General features: G+C 43.1%; 1 protein-coding gene across 1 annotated transcript in view; it reads left to right on the top strand.

Annotated features, from left to right (window-relative positions):
• The first annotated feature begins 1,180 nt into the window (after positions 1-1,180).
• The window catches only part of bmper (BMP binding endothelial regulator), a 34,627-nt gene continuing 18,606 nt past the window's right edge, over positions 1,181-17,201 (top strand). Inside the window, exons 1-2 of the mRNA XM_008293533.1 lie at positions 1,181-1,896; positions 6,777-6,862. Of these exons, the coding sequence (XP_008291755.1) occupies positions 1,791-1,896; positions 6,777-6,862 (192 nt within the window). The 5' untranslated portion in view covers positions 1,181-1,790. The remainder of the gene's footprint in view (positions 1,897-6,776; positions 6,863-17,201) is intronic.

Genomic DNA, 17,201 nt, shown 5'->3' with positions numbered 1-17,201 from the left:
TTTGGAAATGAACTAAACTCGTCTCGGAATCAACTGACTAAAGATAAGGCATGAATATTTAATCCAACAAAAGATTCTCTGGGATGAAGTTTGATATTTAAAACCTGCTGCCGGCGCAAACACATTAACAACGGAACAAGTATTAAAAGGCCAAACTTATTTCGATACGCAGGCATATGATTGTGCACATACTGTAAAGGCCTCTGCTCTTCTGGTTTCAGGCTTTCCACCAGATGTTGGCACCTGGCTGCAGGGGTTTGATGCCACGCAGTCACAGGAGCGTTATTTATTGTGCGATAAAGTCGAGTTTGCGGTCAGTGTTCCAGTTTATTAAAATGGGTTTGGATGGGGTTGAGATCAGGGCTCCGTCCAACCCGGTGAAGTTCGACAGCAAACATATTGTTCTTCATATCATGCAAGAACATTAAGACTTCCCTTCAGTGTAATTAATGTGCCAACATACAGCACGCTGAACACAATGAGAAAGAAGTCATAAAAATATGAAACTGTTTCCAGGTAGCAAATAAAAGAAAGAATAGAATCTGAAATAGAAATAGAGGTTATATCTAAAATTATATATAAAGATAAATTTAAAAAAATCGTTGCCAGAGTAAGAGTTTCACCTAGAAAAGATTTATGGATTTGTGTAAAGGTGGGGTATTCCAGATGTGTTCTGCAAAACACACATGTTGCACTTGACTTTATTCCTTCTCTCTCTTCTTTCATCTTTTTTTTTTTCGTCTTCTTTGCTCTTCAGCTCCTTTCAGAAATGCATGAACTTCCAACTTGAAGCTCCCCTGGCTTGTTGCTGATGAAATGTAGGGTTTTATAGAACACAGAACTTCAGCAGCAGGCAAACAGAAGCTGAGATGTTGCCATTATTAAAAAAACTTCAAGTTGCAAAATGAAGTTCGGGGGGGTTTCTGCAGGAGACCTTGAATCACAGGACCTCAGAGGGTCAGGGGAGGCTTTGGAGAGGTCTGGAGGCAGGAGGAGGTCCCGGCTTTCACAGAGGAGGCAGGACTTTCTGGCTCCGTGGTGCGCTCCGACACCACAGGTCCGCTTTAATACCAAAGGAGGAGGAGGAGAAGCAGGTCGACTTTTTTACACTGCTCTGAGAGAGAGAGGCTGCAGTCCAATCCTCCGTCCGGGACAGTCGGCGGCGAGCATCCATGTGTCAAACGGACTTTGGGACTGTGCGCCAGATTGAGACGAATCTACCGCTGGAAAAAAAAAAAAAACTCCACTTGCTGACTTATCGACGGGGGGAGTCTGAGTTTTAAAACACTCCAGCTGTTTTAAAACTGCATGTGCGTCTTTATCTTTGCTCCAGTCACCTCGGGCACTTTGGTTTGGACTCTTCTGACAGCCGGACTGGAGTGAAATCCTTTTTTTTTTCAAACCTCCAAACTGCTCCTCTCAGGATTTCCAAATCTGCTGCAGGATTTGAGGCTGATTCCGTTTACAAATGTTCATGATTCCTTCACGGACTCCTGTTATCTGCGCAGGACATACGCAGCCCTGCTGTCTCCTGCCTGCCGGCGCGTCTTTGTCATTTTAATGTCGCCGTAATCACCGCGCGTCTGGCTGATTGTCGCTTTGGCGTTTCAGCGCAAACTGACAAACTGAGGAGGCTTTCTGTCCCGTCTGCCATAAAGACGTGAAGTTTACGAGATAATCGCTGATTGTGGACCTGCTTCACTCGCCTCTTTGGATTGATTTTTATTTATTTATTCCTCTGTTTTCACTAAACTCTTTGATTTTTTTTTTTTCCTGGAGCGAACCCGAGGATGTTGCTCCGCTGCTTGAACCCTCCCTCGTCGTCCACCTGTAGGTTTTTCTTCTGTTTTTTGTTGCTGCTCCAAACGCCCCGGTCTTCCTCTCCGCTAATTACAGGTAAGATTAAAGGGATCATATGGTTTCATAATAACACATCACAACACCCACCGTGCGTAAAATCTACCCAAACCCCTGGTTATTTAGTCTGCTGCCGCGTCTCCTCGCTCCTTCAGCCTGTTTTTACTCTGCCAGGAAGAGCGCACCAAAAACCAAAGTGACTTCAGCTTCTGATTACCAGTAATGTGGTGGTGAAGTGAAGGCTTTACGAACCATTGGCGACAACCTCCAGTGTGGTGCACGATCACGAGAAACGCAAAAACATCAACAGTATGTGGAAAAAGCGCTTTTATTTCTCAGAAAGGCGCTCGTGTGTTTTCTAAAACTCTCCTATAATTGCAATCACCAGAAATAATTTTTTAATGTTTTTCTTTCTGTCTCTAAGATAGTAAAAAAAAAAATATCCAAAATGATGATATACATTCTCCTGGTTATCCTCTCTGTGCCACCCTGCAGAGAATTGTTCGCTCTTGCTACTACTTGAAGGCAGTGGAGATAGAAATCCACCAAAATCCACACTTGGCACGCGTGTTCTTTGCAGCATAGCTTGTTATTTGCAGAAAGTCTGGCATATATCAAGATGACACGAGTCAATATCAAAGTAATTTATATCAACCTTAAGGAAATTACACGAGGATCTGAATCTTTAAGGATGAAAAAGTCTGCGTAAAATTATAAGTGATCTTTACTCAAATTGTTGTTTGCGTCACTTTGGGTTATAATTAACCCGCTTTTTCAGTTAAAAGCAGGCTGTAAAGTAAATCACTTTCCTTAACCAGCTCTAATTTAACAGCATTTTACTCTGTCCTCCCTCCTGAGCGGCCTCTCTCCGTCTGTCTGTCTCGGTCTGAACGCGCGCTCTCTCTCCCCGGCTCGCTCCCACTTTGACAGCCACATTGCATCATAGGATATCGTTTGTTTGCCCCGCAGCGCCGCTGAGGAATGAGAATAATAGAAACAAGTGAATGGAAGGTGGATGCGTTATTGCGCGCAGGCCAGCAGCAGCAGTCCGGCCTCTGTGCGTCTTATCGCTGCGTAGACAGTAGAGTGAGGGACCGGGCTTCAGTAGACTGACCTGACCTGGCACTGAGAGGACGGGGCTTTAACTTGAATACGTTTGATTACGCTTATTTAATTGGTTTCTGTTTCATTGACTTAAGTAGTTAAAGTCATTCACAAAAAGAGAGGGTCTGATTCAGGACAGACGTTTCACTTTCTGTTCAGCTTTGAACATTAAAATCCACATGACAAGAAAATCCACAAACGACTTTATGCACATCCGCTCTTGCCCTGATAAGAACCATTTCTGATCTGAAAGGTTTCCCCCCTCTTGGCTGTTATCTCCTTTCCTGGATGGATGGGAATCAGATGGAGAGGGAGGGGGATAAAAACCTGTACCAGATGGGTCTCTGTGGTCAAACATGTGTACCTGTTTGACATGAAGCAGTGCAGGAAAGGCTCAGAGCAGCAGCAGCAGCAGCAGCCTCAGTGTATCAGCTGAGGAGGCTGCACCATTATGATCCCCGCAGATCAGATTCCTCCACCTGGCATCCCAAATATGCACTGTATCATCTGTCTATTGTCTGCTGAACCACAGACCTGAGCGTCCTGAGCCATCTGAGGTCTTATGGTGGAACTGTTGAATGTGTCAGTGCAGCAGGTGGAGCAGCGGGCGCAGAGGTCATCCTGCTGGCTTCAGGACTATCTGCAGAGTTTGATCAGTGCCGGTTTGACTCAGCTTCGCCGCACTTGTTGCATGTCATTCCCATCGTCTCCTGCTCCTCTCTCTGCTGGGACTGGGGCAGATTTTTAAAAAAGAAATTGAACTAAATTCTACATGTGTGTGATTATAAATTTCAAATTATCCCAGTTTAGTCAGAGACCTAGTGATGGAACATAAGAACAAATCTGAGGTACTTGTGCTTTACTTTCATGTGTTTTCATAGTTTCCTTAAAATGGGAAATGCTGCACTTTGAGCAGAGTTTGCTTTACAAACTGACATCTGGCATCTAACAAGCTTTCAACACTTGTGAGATTAGTGAAAATAAACTCCATATCCAGGAAATGCATCAGTCAAATTTTACTGTAAAGTGTTAGTACAGTTTTACTCAAGTGTTTTGTTTTTTTCTGCCTGTAAGAAAATGTTTTTATTTCTGCATTTTACACAAATGAAGCATGCTTGGAAGCCGAAAAAGGTGCAGTCCATCCATACTTGAGCTTAAATTAGAGATATGGAGATGGAGTAGATCAACAAAAGTGTGCAATTTTTATTTTTATTTTTGTATGGGACTGAAGAGGTTAATATGTGACAACTATGACTCAAATCTGAGACTTCTCCTGTCGTTTAAATCAAAAGATTGATCGTATCTAAATGAATTACGGTGCCTTTGTGGGACTGGATCTAAAATAGAAGCGACTGTCAGAGCCAGATCAGCGTTTGCGATCAGAGCGAGTGACCTCTGTTATGAGTCTCCTTGAGCTCCGGCGCTTTTAATGACTCTGAACAGCTTCGTCCGATTATTTTATCTGCCCCTATTTTGTCCTTGTCGCCGCTTTTTGCTCGCTGCAGGTTGAGATTATTTGATTTCCTTCAGTGCAGAGGTTTTGCATGTAAATACGTCAGGCCGTGGTTATGATCTCCACATTGACAGATGAGACAAACACAGCAGCTGAAAAACAGAGGAGGGAGCTTTTTTCTTTTTTCTTTTTTTTTTTGTCAGACTAGGAGGCCTCGGAGACCGTGGGCCCCCCACCCTCCTCACCTCCCCACCCCATCCACCGCCTTCCCTCCCGCGCCCCCCCAACACTTACAGCCCTGCCAGTTTAATTACACTCGAAGGTTGTAAATTTTACAGTGGTGGTGGAGTCGGCAGGGTTTGTCTGCTCTGCCCAAATCCACAGGCGAGTTTACTGCTGAACTCGGAGGGACAAAAACAGACGGCACCACTCGCTGCTCTAAAGGAACTATTGTTGTAGAGTGGCTTCTAAGTTTACTCCATCACGGGCCCGATATACACTTTGTTAAGATCTTTAACTAGTAGGACTTTCAGACGCGAGCTGATGTTACCGCCGCTACGCCTTTATAGCCTGTCATTCCTGCTCGGTCTATATTTAATTGACACGGATATCAGGGGCAGATTTACATTTAAAGTTTAGAGTCATGTTGGAAACAATGGGTCCTTGAAGTCAGATAGAGGCAAGCAAAAGCTGCTTCCTCACTTCTAGCTGGTAATCATTAGTTTTGCCCACTGAAATGACGCCTGTAACAAGCTAACTAATTAAACTAAAGGCAACCCCTTGATTTGGGTAAAACATTGTCTCCAGTCACAGATGATGTGTAAGATGCATCCTAGATATTTAGAACACATGCATTTATGCAAGAAGCAGAGACCACACAGTCACAACAATACAAACATGTGCATAGAAAAGGCACAGATTCACTAGAATGCAGGAAGTGAGGTGCTCGATGCTCACAGTTTCATAGAAAAGGACCCCCAAACCTCCCTCGCATGCTCCTGGCTAGAAAAAAAAATACATCCATGTCTCCAGGTGAATTATTCTGAAGTAGAATACTTGTAAAGCAGGTTTTGCATCCCTAATTAACTGCTGTATACGTGGTAAATATTTCTTTTAACCTCATTTGGCTGCTAAAGTGTCTGTTTGATGCTACAAGGTTTGAGAACAAGGCCTAAGTGATGTTTGGCAAATGTAATGCTATGTCAGGAACCAATAAAGAGCTGCTAGGAAGATTAGCCTGAACTGTGATAGCACCAGAGTGGGGAAATACTCCTCAGTAAACTGGGCTTTTTTGTAACTTAACTCAATAAACCAATATCCTGGGCTTGGCTACTACTAGTAGATAGCCTAAAGTATGAACAAGAGTATCTTACGTGTGTGCAGATATAAACTTGCTGTTCATTCTAGTGCTCTACAACACATGCCCTCTTAAACAGACTTAAACAGAAAACTGCCCTCTGAGCTCTTTAAATGCTCAAAAGGACGCTTGGTACAGTCCAACGAACATCGCTCTGGTTCATGGAAGCAGTTGAGGGTCAATTGTTAATTCCTACATAATCAGAGTTGCAATAAATCAAACAGTCCTGGGGTCAAGAGTCAGAGGTCCCACTGTACTGACAGGAGAGCAACCAGCTCGAAAACGCTCTCAGTTTGTTATTTAAAATTCACACGTGTTTGCAAGTATCAGTGTCAAATCTTGGGGTGTGTCGGGCTTCTCACCAGAATGAAGGTTAGGAGATGATGAACCTTAAATGATCCTGATGGAGAAACTGAGTCAACGCAACCACGGAGAGTAAACAGAGCAGTCAGTGGTGAGGAATCGTCTTCACCCGCGGTGACTCCGGTTCAACTCCCAACACATCGCAAAGCAAACCTGACTCACGACTAAACATCCCAGCGTCAGTCTCTCTTTCTGCTGCAGCTCCGTCGGCTCCGAGATGTTGACATCTGCCTCCTTCTGCCCATAAACCCATGTGTTTGGGGTCGTTTCCTGTCGTTGGTTCAGATTACATTTGCACTCGTAACAAACCGACTGACTCACGTTTTTAAGACTTTGGTTCGAATGTCGCTGCTTTTACCTGGACAGACAAATCCGACTACCTTTACTCGTGTCGTAAACGGCAGAAATGCAAGCTTAGGCTGCATCTTTGTGTATGCTCCTTAATTCATGTGAAATATTTAATAGTTCCTCAGTTTTTGCATGTCGAGCCAGATTAAATGTTTTGCTCTGCTGTGCACTGCATGATCTTGAGACGGGGGTGTTTAACACAAGCCTGAGCAGGATCATCTGGTCCTGACAGGCGATTGAGTACATCAGGTGAGACCCATTTTTCACTGTCAACCTTCCTCCTGTCCTCCACAGGCACCGAAGCCAGCTGTGAGAATGAAGGAGAGGTCCTCCACATCCCCAACATCACCGACAACCCCTGCATCACCTGCGTCTGTCTGGTAAGAGCCACTCTGCTGCGGTTCGTGTCGTGACATTGAGTTATCGGCTCCGGTTGAATCACTCCCTGTTTGTTCTCGCCACCTCCATGTGTAATTGCTGCTTCAGGTGTTCCTGTTCAGACTGACGGGATAAAATGACCCCTTAAAGCACTGATAGCAATATTTGCAAAGCTGATTGTCGAGCTTTGCGTGATGTGTCTTATCAGAAGTTTGTGAAAGATTTCTAACGTAGCAACAGGACTTTGTGATGCGAGATTTTAGGCCTGATGCGTCGCTTGAGTCTAAGCACATTTTTAACACATCGACCTTTTTGTCGAATGAGACGTGATGCTGCAGCTTTCTCTTTAGAAAATGTTTCGTAGCACATGAAGCGAGGATTGCAGGTTTTACACAAGCCAAGCGACTTGCGAGTGCAGGAAAGCGCTTTATAATGCGACTTTTTTGTTATTTTCTTAGGATTTACAGCAAACTCGCAGTGAAACACGAAGTGGGGATTGTTTGTTTTAACAGACAAGCCTGTCGTCACGCTGTCTTGGCTCAGTCCGGCTGTTAAAACCAGCCTACAAAACATTAGGGGACAACTCTTTCCTGAAACATGTGCTCTTTGACCCCTGACCCCGCCCCCGTCCAGCCTTTTACTGCTGTAGCGCTCTTTGTTTTAGAGGATGAGAATGGACCGACGAGGCCTTTCTGTGTCACTGCCTCCACAGTGGCTGAAAGAGAAGTTTTGGTTTTTAAAAGGCGTCACGTGACCAAAGTTTATCCTGCAGGAACCACGCGGGTGTGAACTTGAGGGGTGTGTATTGTGTGCTCAGGTCTCCGTTCATAAGTGTGTTTGTCCTCCATACATGCTGTATCCCTTATCTGCTTATATACACCAAAATTCTTATTCCTGATTGGCTGCCACTGCAAATGTGACTGTATCTCCGGTCGACAGTTTATGTTGTCATTTGGAGTTGGATTATATTGTAGGTCGCCATAGCAACAAAGCTGATTCTTAACACTTACAGGAGAAGTGGCTTGCTGCTGGTTAGATAAGACGATTCAAATTGCTCCTATGTTTTTATTGTAAATATGCAGCAGCAGCAGCCAGTGAGCTTAGCTTAGCATCAAGACTGAAAACAACGAGCCTGACTCTGTCCAGCAGCAGCAATGTGTCAAACTGTGAATCAAATTTAAAGCAAACATTTGCAAAATGTTTAAAAACCAAAAAGCAAATGAAGTTTATTTCCATTAACCACTTTGGAGCGAGTGGGTTAGCACCGTTGCCTCATAGCAAGAAGGTCGCCGGTTCACGTCCTGGTGAGGACACCCGGGATCTTTCTGTGTGGAGTCTCCATGTTCTCCCTGTGCAGCGTGGGTTCTCTCCAGGTTCTCCAGCTTCCTCCCACAAGGTCCAAAAACATGTTGAGGTTAATTGGTGATTCTAAATTGTCCGCAGGTGTGAATGTGAGTGTGCTTGGTTGTCTGTCTCTAAGTGTAGCCCTGTGATAGACTGGTTACCTGTCCAGGTGAACCTGCCTTCACCCTGAGTCAGCTGGGATAGACTCCAGCCCCCCATGACCCTAGTGAGGATTAAGTGGAGTATAGATAATGGATGGATGGACTTTGGATTGAATAAATTAAGCATACTGTCATCAGAAGGTGACGGTGTAGGTTATATTGTACATGTCTGTGACAAACAGGGTAGAAGAAGTCCGAAAACTGAAAAACCGCAAAGTAGAAGATAAAAAACACTACTTTTTTCCATCAACAAGAGAATAATGGAGAGCTGTCCTTAAAATTTAATATCAAACAGAAAAGTTGTGATTGTTCTTTCATGTCAGCTGCTATTGACCATGTGTCATGTTGTCAAAAAGAAGTGGAAAAAGCTGATGAATTATATGTCAGAACTTATTCTGAAAAGATGTTTCCATCGTCCAGTATGCGCGTTACCTCTTTTTTGAAAAAGTTAAAAATTAAACCAAAGCAAGCGCTAAAAAAAGTTTCCATTCACTTTTCCTAATGTGATACTTCATTATGAAACCACAGCTAGTGACAACCTCCACCTGTAACCTGATCAGGATAATATACCTTCTGTTTTTGTTGTGTTTTTAAAATTTGTACCAAAACTGACGCGTACAAACCAAACACTGCGGTTTCATGTGATTTATGCTGGACTGTTTTTTAGTGAGGTGCTGTGACTTCATGCAGTGTTGTTCTTACTGCAACAGAAATTCCTGGACACGCATTACATTGATATCAGTCTTCAAGAGAGCTTATGTCTCAAAATGTCAAACTATTTTTTCGAGTATTGACTCTGCTGGGAACAAAGCAAAGGTGATGTGTTGTCCTGTGTTTCCTCACTGATGTCTTTCGCATGTTTAGCAGCTCCAGTGCAGTGAATCATACAGTTGGAAGGCGCTCATTGTGTTGTTCATGCAAAAAGCTGTTTTAGACCTTGAGGGAGAGCTTCGGACCAGACCTACACGTTTGCATACCTGGCGTCTTGCAGTAAAATTTGCGAGACTGCCACATGGTCTCTGTTGGAAAGTTGCTGTTGGACGTAGCTCTTCCAATGTCAAAAAAAAAAGTGGGTTTCAAATACACAAATCCCAGGAATTACATCCATATTGAACAGCTTCTGTTCAGTTGTTTCCATTGGCTCCTGATTGGCTGCTCCAAGGCTCCCCGCCGCCCGAAGAGTGACTGAGCCGTCCTCTGTGTTATCAGGCAGACATCAGCCAAAGCCCTGCTGAATGCTATCAGTCATCAGCAGGCAATGGCCGCCCTTTCATCTCTGCTTTAACCCCCCCTACACACACATCACCCCCACCCTGCATACACACACTCATAACCTTACATACATTCAGCCTTTATTGAATTTGGCCTTTGTTTATCTCCTAAAAACTTTTTTTTTTTTTACTTACCCCACATTTGTGGCTTCTGTTTGCCTTCCAGCACAAATTCATATCAGTCGGATGTCGTATCATTTTACTCGGTGCATTTTACGTTTCAGTGATCTTTTTAGCAAACATGACACAAATAATCACTCTGTTTTTGACAGATTTGACCTGCTTTTTTTCTTATGATCACAAGTTTATTTGCTGAAATGTGAGACGAATGTGAATTTAAAGCAGCTGAGCATCTAAGTGATACTTCAAGCATCCAAATGAAATTTGGTTTTAATATTATTTGGTGAAGAAACGTGTGAAACAATTTGCTGCCATTATTTGCAGCTTCATGTCCAGAGTTTAACTTTTTTTTTCTGTCTGTTCACTGATCTGGACTTTTCGTTTGGCACTTAACTTTGGTGAACAGTTTGCTCTTGCAGCAGGACAGAAAACAATTTTTTGATCCAGTCAAAATGAGAGTTGTCCTCTCAGTCTCCTAAAGCCTTAAGGTTCATTCTGAATTTAATTAGTTTTCTGTCCACTTCTAATTAGGCGTCTGTTTAAGGCATTTACCATTACAAAGTTCAGACTGATGTCAGGTTCGATGCCATAAATAAAGATGATTTTATATTGCGCGTCCTTATACTCTGACATGTAACAATATGGTTGTTTTTCATCAAATGTGCTTCAAACGTTAGTCAAACTGGAACAAAAGCCTAATATTCTTCAGTGACTCAGCCTTACATGATCATGACCCCAACATATCCTTAGTCCTGCACTTCCAGACAGAGTCCAGTGCCACTGTGCCGTCTTTTTGGGGGGGGTTGGGGAGCCATCAGGGCTCCAGTGTCACTCATACAGGGAAGAGTAAAGGAAGGAGGAGGTGGGGGGGTCGGATCCTTCGCTGGTCCAGAGTACCTGCTAATGGCCCTGTGGGTATGGACACACACATGTCTGCACACACAGAAGAGCCATTGTGTGTGTCCGGGTGAGGCCCGGCGCTGTAATGGGGCCAGGAGTGGATGTGGCTGACAGACTGACTGACAGGCAGGTCGCCATGACGATCCGTTATCTGGGAAGGAGTCAGTCCATCTCCGTCACGCTCTTCATCGTCCTCGTCTATCTGTCTGTCCATCGCCGTGTCTTTTTCCACTCTCTCATCGGCTCTTCCTCCCCTCCCTCGCCCTCAGATTGGCTCCTGCTTTTTTTCCACTCCATCACTTGTTGAGTTTTCCCTCTCATCCACCAAAACTTTAAATGTCAGCTGTTTTTTTTTTATTCTTATTATTATTTTTATTCTCTTAGCATCTTGTGGGAGCAACACTTGGAATTGGTTTTCAGCGCAAAGCCAGGCGAAATATTGGACGTATTGTTGTTGGAGGACGTTTGACGGAGTTCTGCTTGTTGTTCTGCTCACACTTTAAGACAACTGATAAAAGATGTTTGGGAACTATCAGGACTTCCTGGATGACCTTCTCACATCAAATAGGATTCTCTACGTTGTGTGAGTTCAAGATTTAGATTCATTTTCCAAAATCTTTGTCTAAAGCAGCAAAACTCGCAGTCTTGCATACATACAGGAGCAAATGCAGGAATTAGTTTGTTTGTTTGTACATTGACAGGTGTCCTTGTGTCAGACTTTCATACAACAGGTTGGAGGTTGCATCCTTATACAGATTTGATCCTAACTACAACTTAATTATTATTTATTTGTAGAAAAAATTGTAGAGAGATTTTTTTTTCCCACCGGATGTGAAACAGGATTTTACAGAATCACCCAAACTTTGCCATTTGCCAACCGGTCGTACAATGTTTTTGCTCTTGTCACCAGTAACTCTGAAAAATGTAAATCCATATGACCCAAATCAAAGCTGAAAAATGAAAATTTGTACTGTACATGCTGATGTTACAAGAAAAATGAATCTCAAATGACAGCTCAGTGTAAATGCAGTTTCATAAAAAGACAAATGTCAATGCAAAGATGATTTTGAGTTTGATTCGCCCGAAAAAAGTGTTCGAAAAGTGGGAGCTTGGACAGGCCGGAACCAAGTCGTTTGTCATATTTAAGTTCGTTCAGATCAACGCTAAGAGAGAAATCCAGCGTTTCCTTGGCTCCTCTCATCCTGTTGGGACGTTTGAGTTTCATAGCAGAAGACGCCTCCGCTCCTTTTCCCCGACATTACAAGCAGCAACGTTCAGGAGGTCACAAGTCAGGAGTCCCAGCAGCCCCTTAATTGATCAAACAAACATTCCAGTTGAGCTACGTGTGGAGATTGTGGGCGAGGACTTTTACACTCGGTAGCTGTGATTGATCTGAGGGGGAAGGTCAAAGGTGATTTTCTGTCAGAGTCTCCACTCAAACAGGAGCTGATCGATACAGGAGGGGCGAGGCTTTACCTGACAAACACCTGATAACACTGGACCTACACCAAGTCTGTTAAGTCAGATTAAAAATAAGCAATGGTCCAGATTTCACTTGTGTTTCAAAGCAAAGGAAGATGATGGGCGGAGTAAGAAACGAGACATGAACGAGGATGCAGGAGAACTTTGGAATATAATTCAATATTTTCAATATTATTGTGGCTCCGATGCCAGGAGAAGTTTTTGTAGGAGAAAAAGCAACCCACTGCTAAAAGACAAAAGTAAGATCAGGTGATCAACGCAAAACGTAACCAAAAAGATAACTGATTCTCCATAATTAATCGAGGACAAATACTAAATATTTACTGTTTCCAGTGTGAAAATTTGTGGCTTCAAAAAACAAGTAACCTGAAGATGTCATCTTGGGCTCTGGAAACACATGTGCACCATTTTTTTATCGACAAAACAAAGATTTTTAATCACTTCAAACACAATTTGATGTTTAAAACTTAGTGAGAGTCGTAGCAATTAATTGATTAATCATCAAAACCACAGGAATAATCAAATCAAAGTACCTGTTAGTTGCAACCTAAGAACTTTCTCCAAGCTTTAATGTGATATTATGTCTAAAGATATATGTGTTAAGATTCTTTTTACATGAGTTCGTTTGTGGCTTGAAGTTCAAATCTGTGAGTCTAAGATGATGCACGAGACACTGATGGAATGGTGCAGCCACAAGAAGTCTCATTTACTTTTAACTTTAGCTACTTAAACAGAAATAAAACTGCAAAGGTCAAGGTGAAAGAGTTAAAGTGTTGTTTTACTGTTCGTCGAATCAACAGGGTGCCATCTTGCTCAAAGAAGTTCAGCAGACCCAACCTACATGACACCACATTACAACCAGGCCGAGCCAGGGTTGCAATTTTGCTTTCAGGAAGCGTCTCTGTCACTTTCTGCTCTCGCTCGTCAGCAAAGACGACTCGTTGGAGCAGTTTTGGAAACCGGTTCCCATCGGCGTCTTTCTCCGTCCGTCTCGTCCCTAAGCTACTGTGGCTCCTGCTCTCCGGTAGGGGGTCACGACCTGTATGTTTTGGAGGAAGGGTGAAAGATGAAAGGTCACCGTGGCAAAGGGCGTTTAGGTCTGAGAGGCCGGGAGGAGCAAGAGTCCACGGGCTTAAGTGGGCCTTTAGGTTCAGAGCACCTCTCCTGCGCTGACACAACCTGATCTCTCTGCTCTGCACAGTACAGGAGGTGTTGGGGATACTTAGGCCAGTTGGAGGCTGGAATGGGGAAAAGAAAGTGAGCAGGAGAAATGATTGGAGAGAGAATGATGGGTGAGTGTTGACAGAAATGCAGGAATTGAGTGATGATGAAGAAGAATGAAGAGGAGAAAAGTGATCAGAAGCAGTGAACATTGTCGCCCCCTAGTGGCAGAACTACTCTACTGGCACAGAGACGAGGAGTTTTTATCTGATCAAGTCAAAGGAAAAAATCATTCAATGGCAATAAAGCCTGAAAAAACTGAGACATACAATGTTTAACTCTCTGCCAGTCTATTCATGATCAGTTCTGACTCACAAGTGATCATTTAAACTGTTGTCCATGAGGTAGTTTTGCACTGTCCAGTGGTGTCGTGAGCCAGTAAATAACACCTGTGCAGAACGTCAGTTAACATCAATAAATGCTTGCAGGTCAGTAAAATGCAAGAAAAAATGCATCCCATCAGTCATAAAGGAGGATTCTGTTTGTTATTCTAGTTCTGAGCACCACAAACCCCAAAAGAACTAAAGTCTGTGTCGCTATTCGACGCCTGTTTTGGAAATTTGTGAAGTTTTTTCTAATGTTTTTTTATTCAAATTTTTAAAAAAAGACATCTGGAAAAATTTTCTGAAGATTATGTAAGAAGACAAAGTGCTGTCGAATTCTATTTTTATTATATATATTTGAACAATTTGAAGTAGATAGTTCTAACATCATTCTAACATTAAACATTTTCTTGGTTTGACTGAATGCATTTCTTACTGTGGACTGACGAATTAAGATTCACATATTTTCCTTTATAGTTGCCCTTAATGCTCTACTGCAGCGTCTTCTGTGCATGTTTGTGCTTGTGCACGCTGTTGCATATAATACGAGGAAAGAGTGCGATATGAGAGTTGTCTAAATGTGCAAATTAACTAAATATCAACAATCTTCCTCCAGAATCACAGACTGTAGCTTTAACAATCCGATTTTACACGACTAACAGAAGGAAGAAGTGTGTTTAGTCATCTCAGGAGACTTTAAATGCTAAGCTAAAGAGCTTACAGTGTTACAGAGACAAATCTAGTGATTCCCATCGGACCAGATTACTGTGACATAAAAGTAAGTCGCTGTCTGAGCAAGTTTTATGGGACAAGTGGTTGAACACAAATATATTCAGTGCAATTTAGTTAATGTGCAAATACAGTAGCATGTGTACTCACAGACACACAAACACAAAGCCATTATCACACTCACTTTCTCTTTGTCCGCCACACACTCTTATGAGCATACCAACGCTTTATCCCTCTCCGTGTGTGTGTGTGTGTGTGTGTGTGTGTGTTGGGGGAGCTCTGCAGCAGACGGTCGTCCAGTCAACCAGCTTTGGTGCCGCGGTGGTATGTCGAGTGTTTATAAGGCGTGGTGACCCGTTGTGACCTCCGACCCCGAGACAACGAGGTTACTGGTGGAGGGGGTCACATGTACGAACACCACTTTGAGCTAATGGAGAACAGGAGAGGGAGGAAGAGAGAGAAGGACGTGACCTTGGAGACTTTTGGGCCAAATTGTGCCGAGAACTTTACCACCGGTTTATTGAAGCTCACGTTTATTTTACACGATGTCGGACCGTTTTGTACACTGTGCTGCTGCTGCTGCGTTTAAAAGGGAAGTTTTGTTGTGTTACTGGGAAAAATCTCTACATGAGATATGATATATTTTAGTTTCCATATTGTTAGTTGTGGACTAGAATGGATTCCAGGGACCTCTTCCCACTACTTAGTTAATGGTTGCAAAATAAAAACCACAGTTGCTAACCCAACAATATTTTAATAGATTGAGTTGACATGAAAACATGTGTAATTGCATCTAAATTTCTGTTCGTTGATTTAAAACTAACTCCAAGCCAGGAAACTTAACTCCATTTTTCTTCACATGATGTTCAGAATTTAAAGTCCCCTCCTCTGTTGTATCATGCCTCCGCTGCTAACTAAAAATACCTCTGAGTGCTAATTCCCCTAGTCTGTTGGTTAATCAAAACCTCATTAGAAGTTGTTATAATTGAAAAGATTAATGCTATCTTTATGTGAGTGTTTCATCTGGAGGACCTTTACAGAATTCAGGCTTCACTTGCTGTGTGAAGAAGATCTGGACTCCAAGCTAACAATCACTCGCTTCAATAAAAACTGTCATATGAGTCGAAAAGCTTTTTGCAGCTTCCAGTTTTGCTCCTACACAACTCGGGTTTCCCCACCACTTTTCTAGGCCATGGAAAGAAAAAAAAATCTAGTTGTTTTCGTTGCAACACTGCAAATAACCACAAGGAGAAACAGCTGGAGGCTGAGTACCAGCAGCATATCCAGCTGTCTTAATACAACCATTCCAGCACTCCAAATAGCTTTTTTTTTTTCTCCTCCTCTTTACTTTCACTACCTACTGCAGCTGCCCGTATAAAGTGTTGCATGCAGTGTGGATACAGTTCGGACGTTCTGCTCTGTCTTGCTGATATATCCGTTGCAGAGGATTGTGGGTCAGAAATGCACGTTGGCTGCTGCTATGAATGTAACAAGACATCCTGGTGTTCACATATTCTATTTTATATACGATATAGTTTGGTAGTATGGATATTAGAATGGACTCCATGTAGTTTTCGATATGCAGATTTAATATACTTTACAGAATTGCTTGGAAGCTGCTGTTGAACAGCACCTACAACCCAAAACCTATTGATGTATGTGTGTGGTTCTGGTGATTTCCCTTCATATTAACATCCGGTCCTGGTGTTCATCCTCTCTTTTCTTCTTCTTTTCTTTCTCTTTTCCTTACTGTCTGTGCAATCTAATAAATGCTCTTTTCTTATCATGCGTTAGTCTCTCAGATTACCTTTTCTGTGCTCAGATGAATGCACATCAACATCATCAGCAAGTGTTGTAACTGCTCCAGCAGCCTGCACCACACTTCAGTCGCATTTTCTTCAAGGGAAGTCAACAATCAGTCATAACACACCAATCAGGCCAATTTCAATTTCTTACATTTAAGCAGCGTATTAATTTGTCTCAAGGTTTAAAACTGAGGCTTTGATTGCACCTGTTGCTCAGAGAGAACATGCAGATAACAGCTCGTACACTATTGCACTCGCTCGTTGCACAACGTTTTGCTGTTTTTGTGTCGTCCGTTTGGCCAGACTGTTACCTCGGTGGTCTGGATTGCAAAATGGGGTTGAGATTGGATGGGCAAACCGATTGTGTGGGTGGCAAAGCCCACAAGCGTAGAAGAGATCCAAGATTCAATGTGGTTGGACAAATCACTTGTTGACTGAGGTTGAGGGTTCGCGTCTCAAGAATGTTTTTCCGCCTGATGCAGTAACATTCATGTCACCACCGTATTGTTCAATCAACTATTTCAGAATATCGGCTCTGACTTGTACTTTTCTTTTGGCCTTTATCTCTTTTCTTTCCCCTCCTCCTTCCTCGAGCTTATTGGACTTCCTCTGTCCCTTCCCTCCATCTTAATTCTTCTCCTCCCTCCTCGGCTGTCATGACATCATCTGTCCTCTGTGTGGTTGGGGTTTAGTTGGAGCACTGCAGCTATATTAAACCACCCTGATTTATTTTCGCCCTCCTTTGATCCGTCCTCGTTAGGGCCGCCTGCCGCAGTGCCACAGGGCCACGGGACCTGCCAGCCTCCACTTTATAAACCCTCACAGTGTGTAAAATAAAAGCATGTGGATAAAATCAGCAATAAAAGCTGGGTGTGAAAGTCGAGTGAATTAAACAAGCGCAGATTCGGTCCAGTCCCACGGTGCAGTTGGCGGTGATGACGGCTACAGTGCGCCGGGTTTCTGAAGGTGACGGGACGATTGTTGA

This window comes from Stegastes partitus, unplaced genomic scaffold (genome assembly GCF_000690725.1).
Source record: "Stegastes partitus isolate 25-593 unplaced genomic scaffold, Stegastes_partitus-1.0.2 Scaffold892, whole genome shotgun sequence".
NCBI classification, from domain to species: domain Eukaryota; kingdom Metazoa; phylum Chordata; class Actinopteri; family Pomacentridae; genus Stegastes; species Stegastes partitus.
Note: the sequence above shows the minus strand (reverse complement) of the source record. Positions and strands in the feature narration are given on the sequence as shown.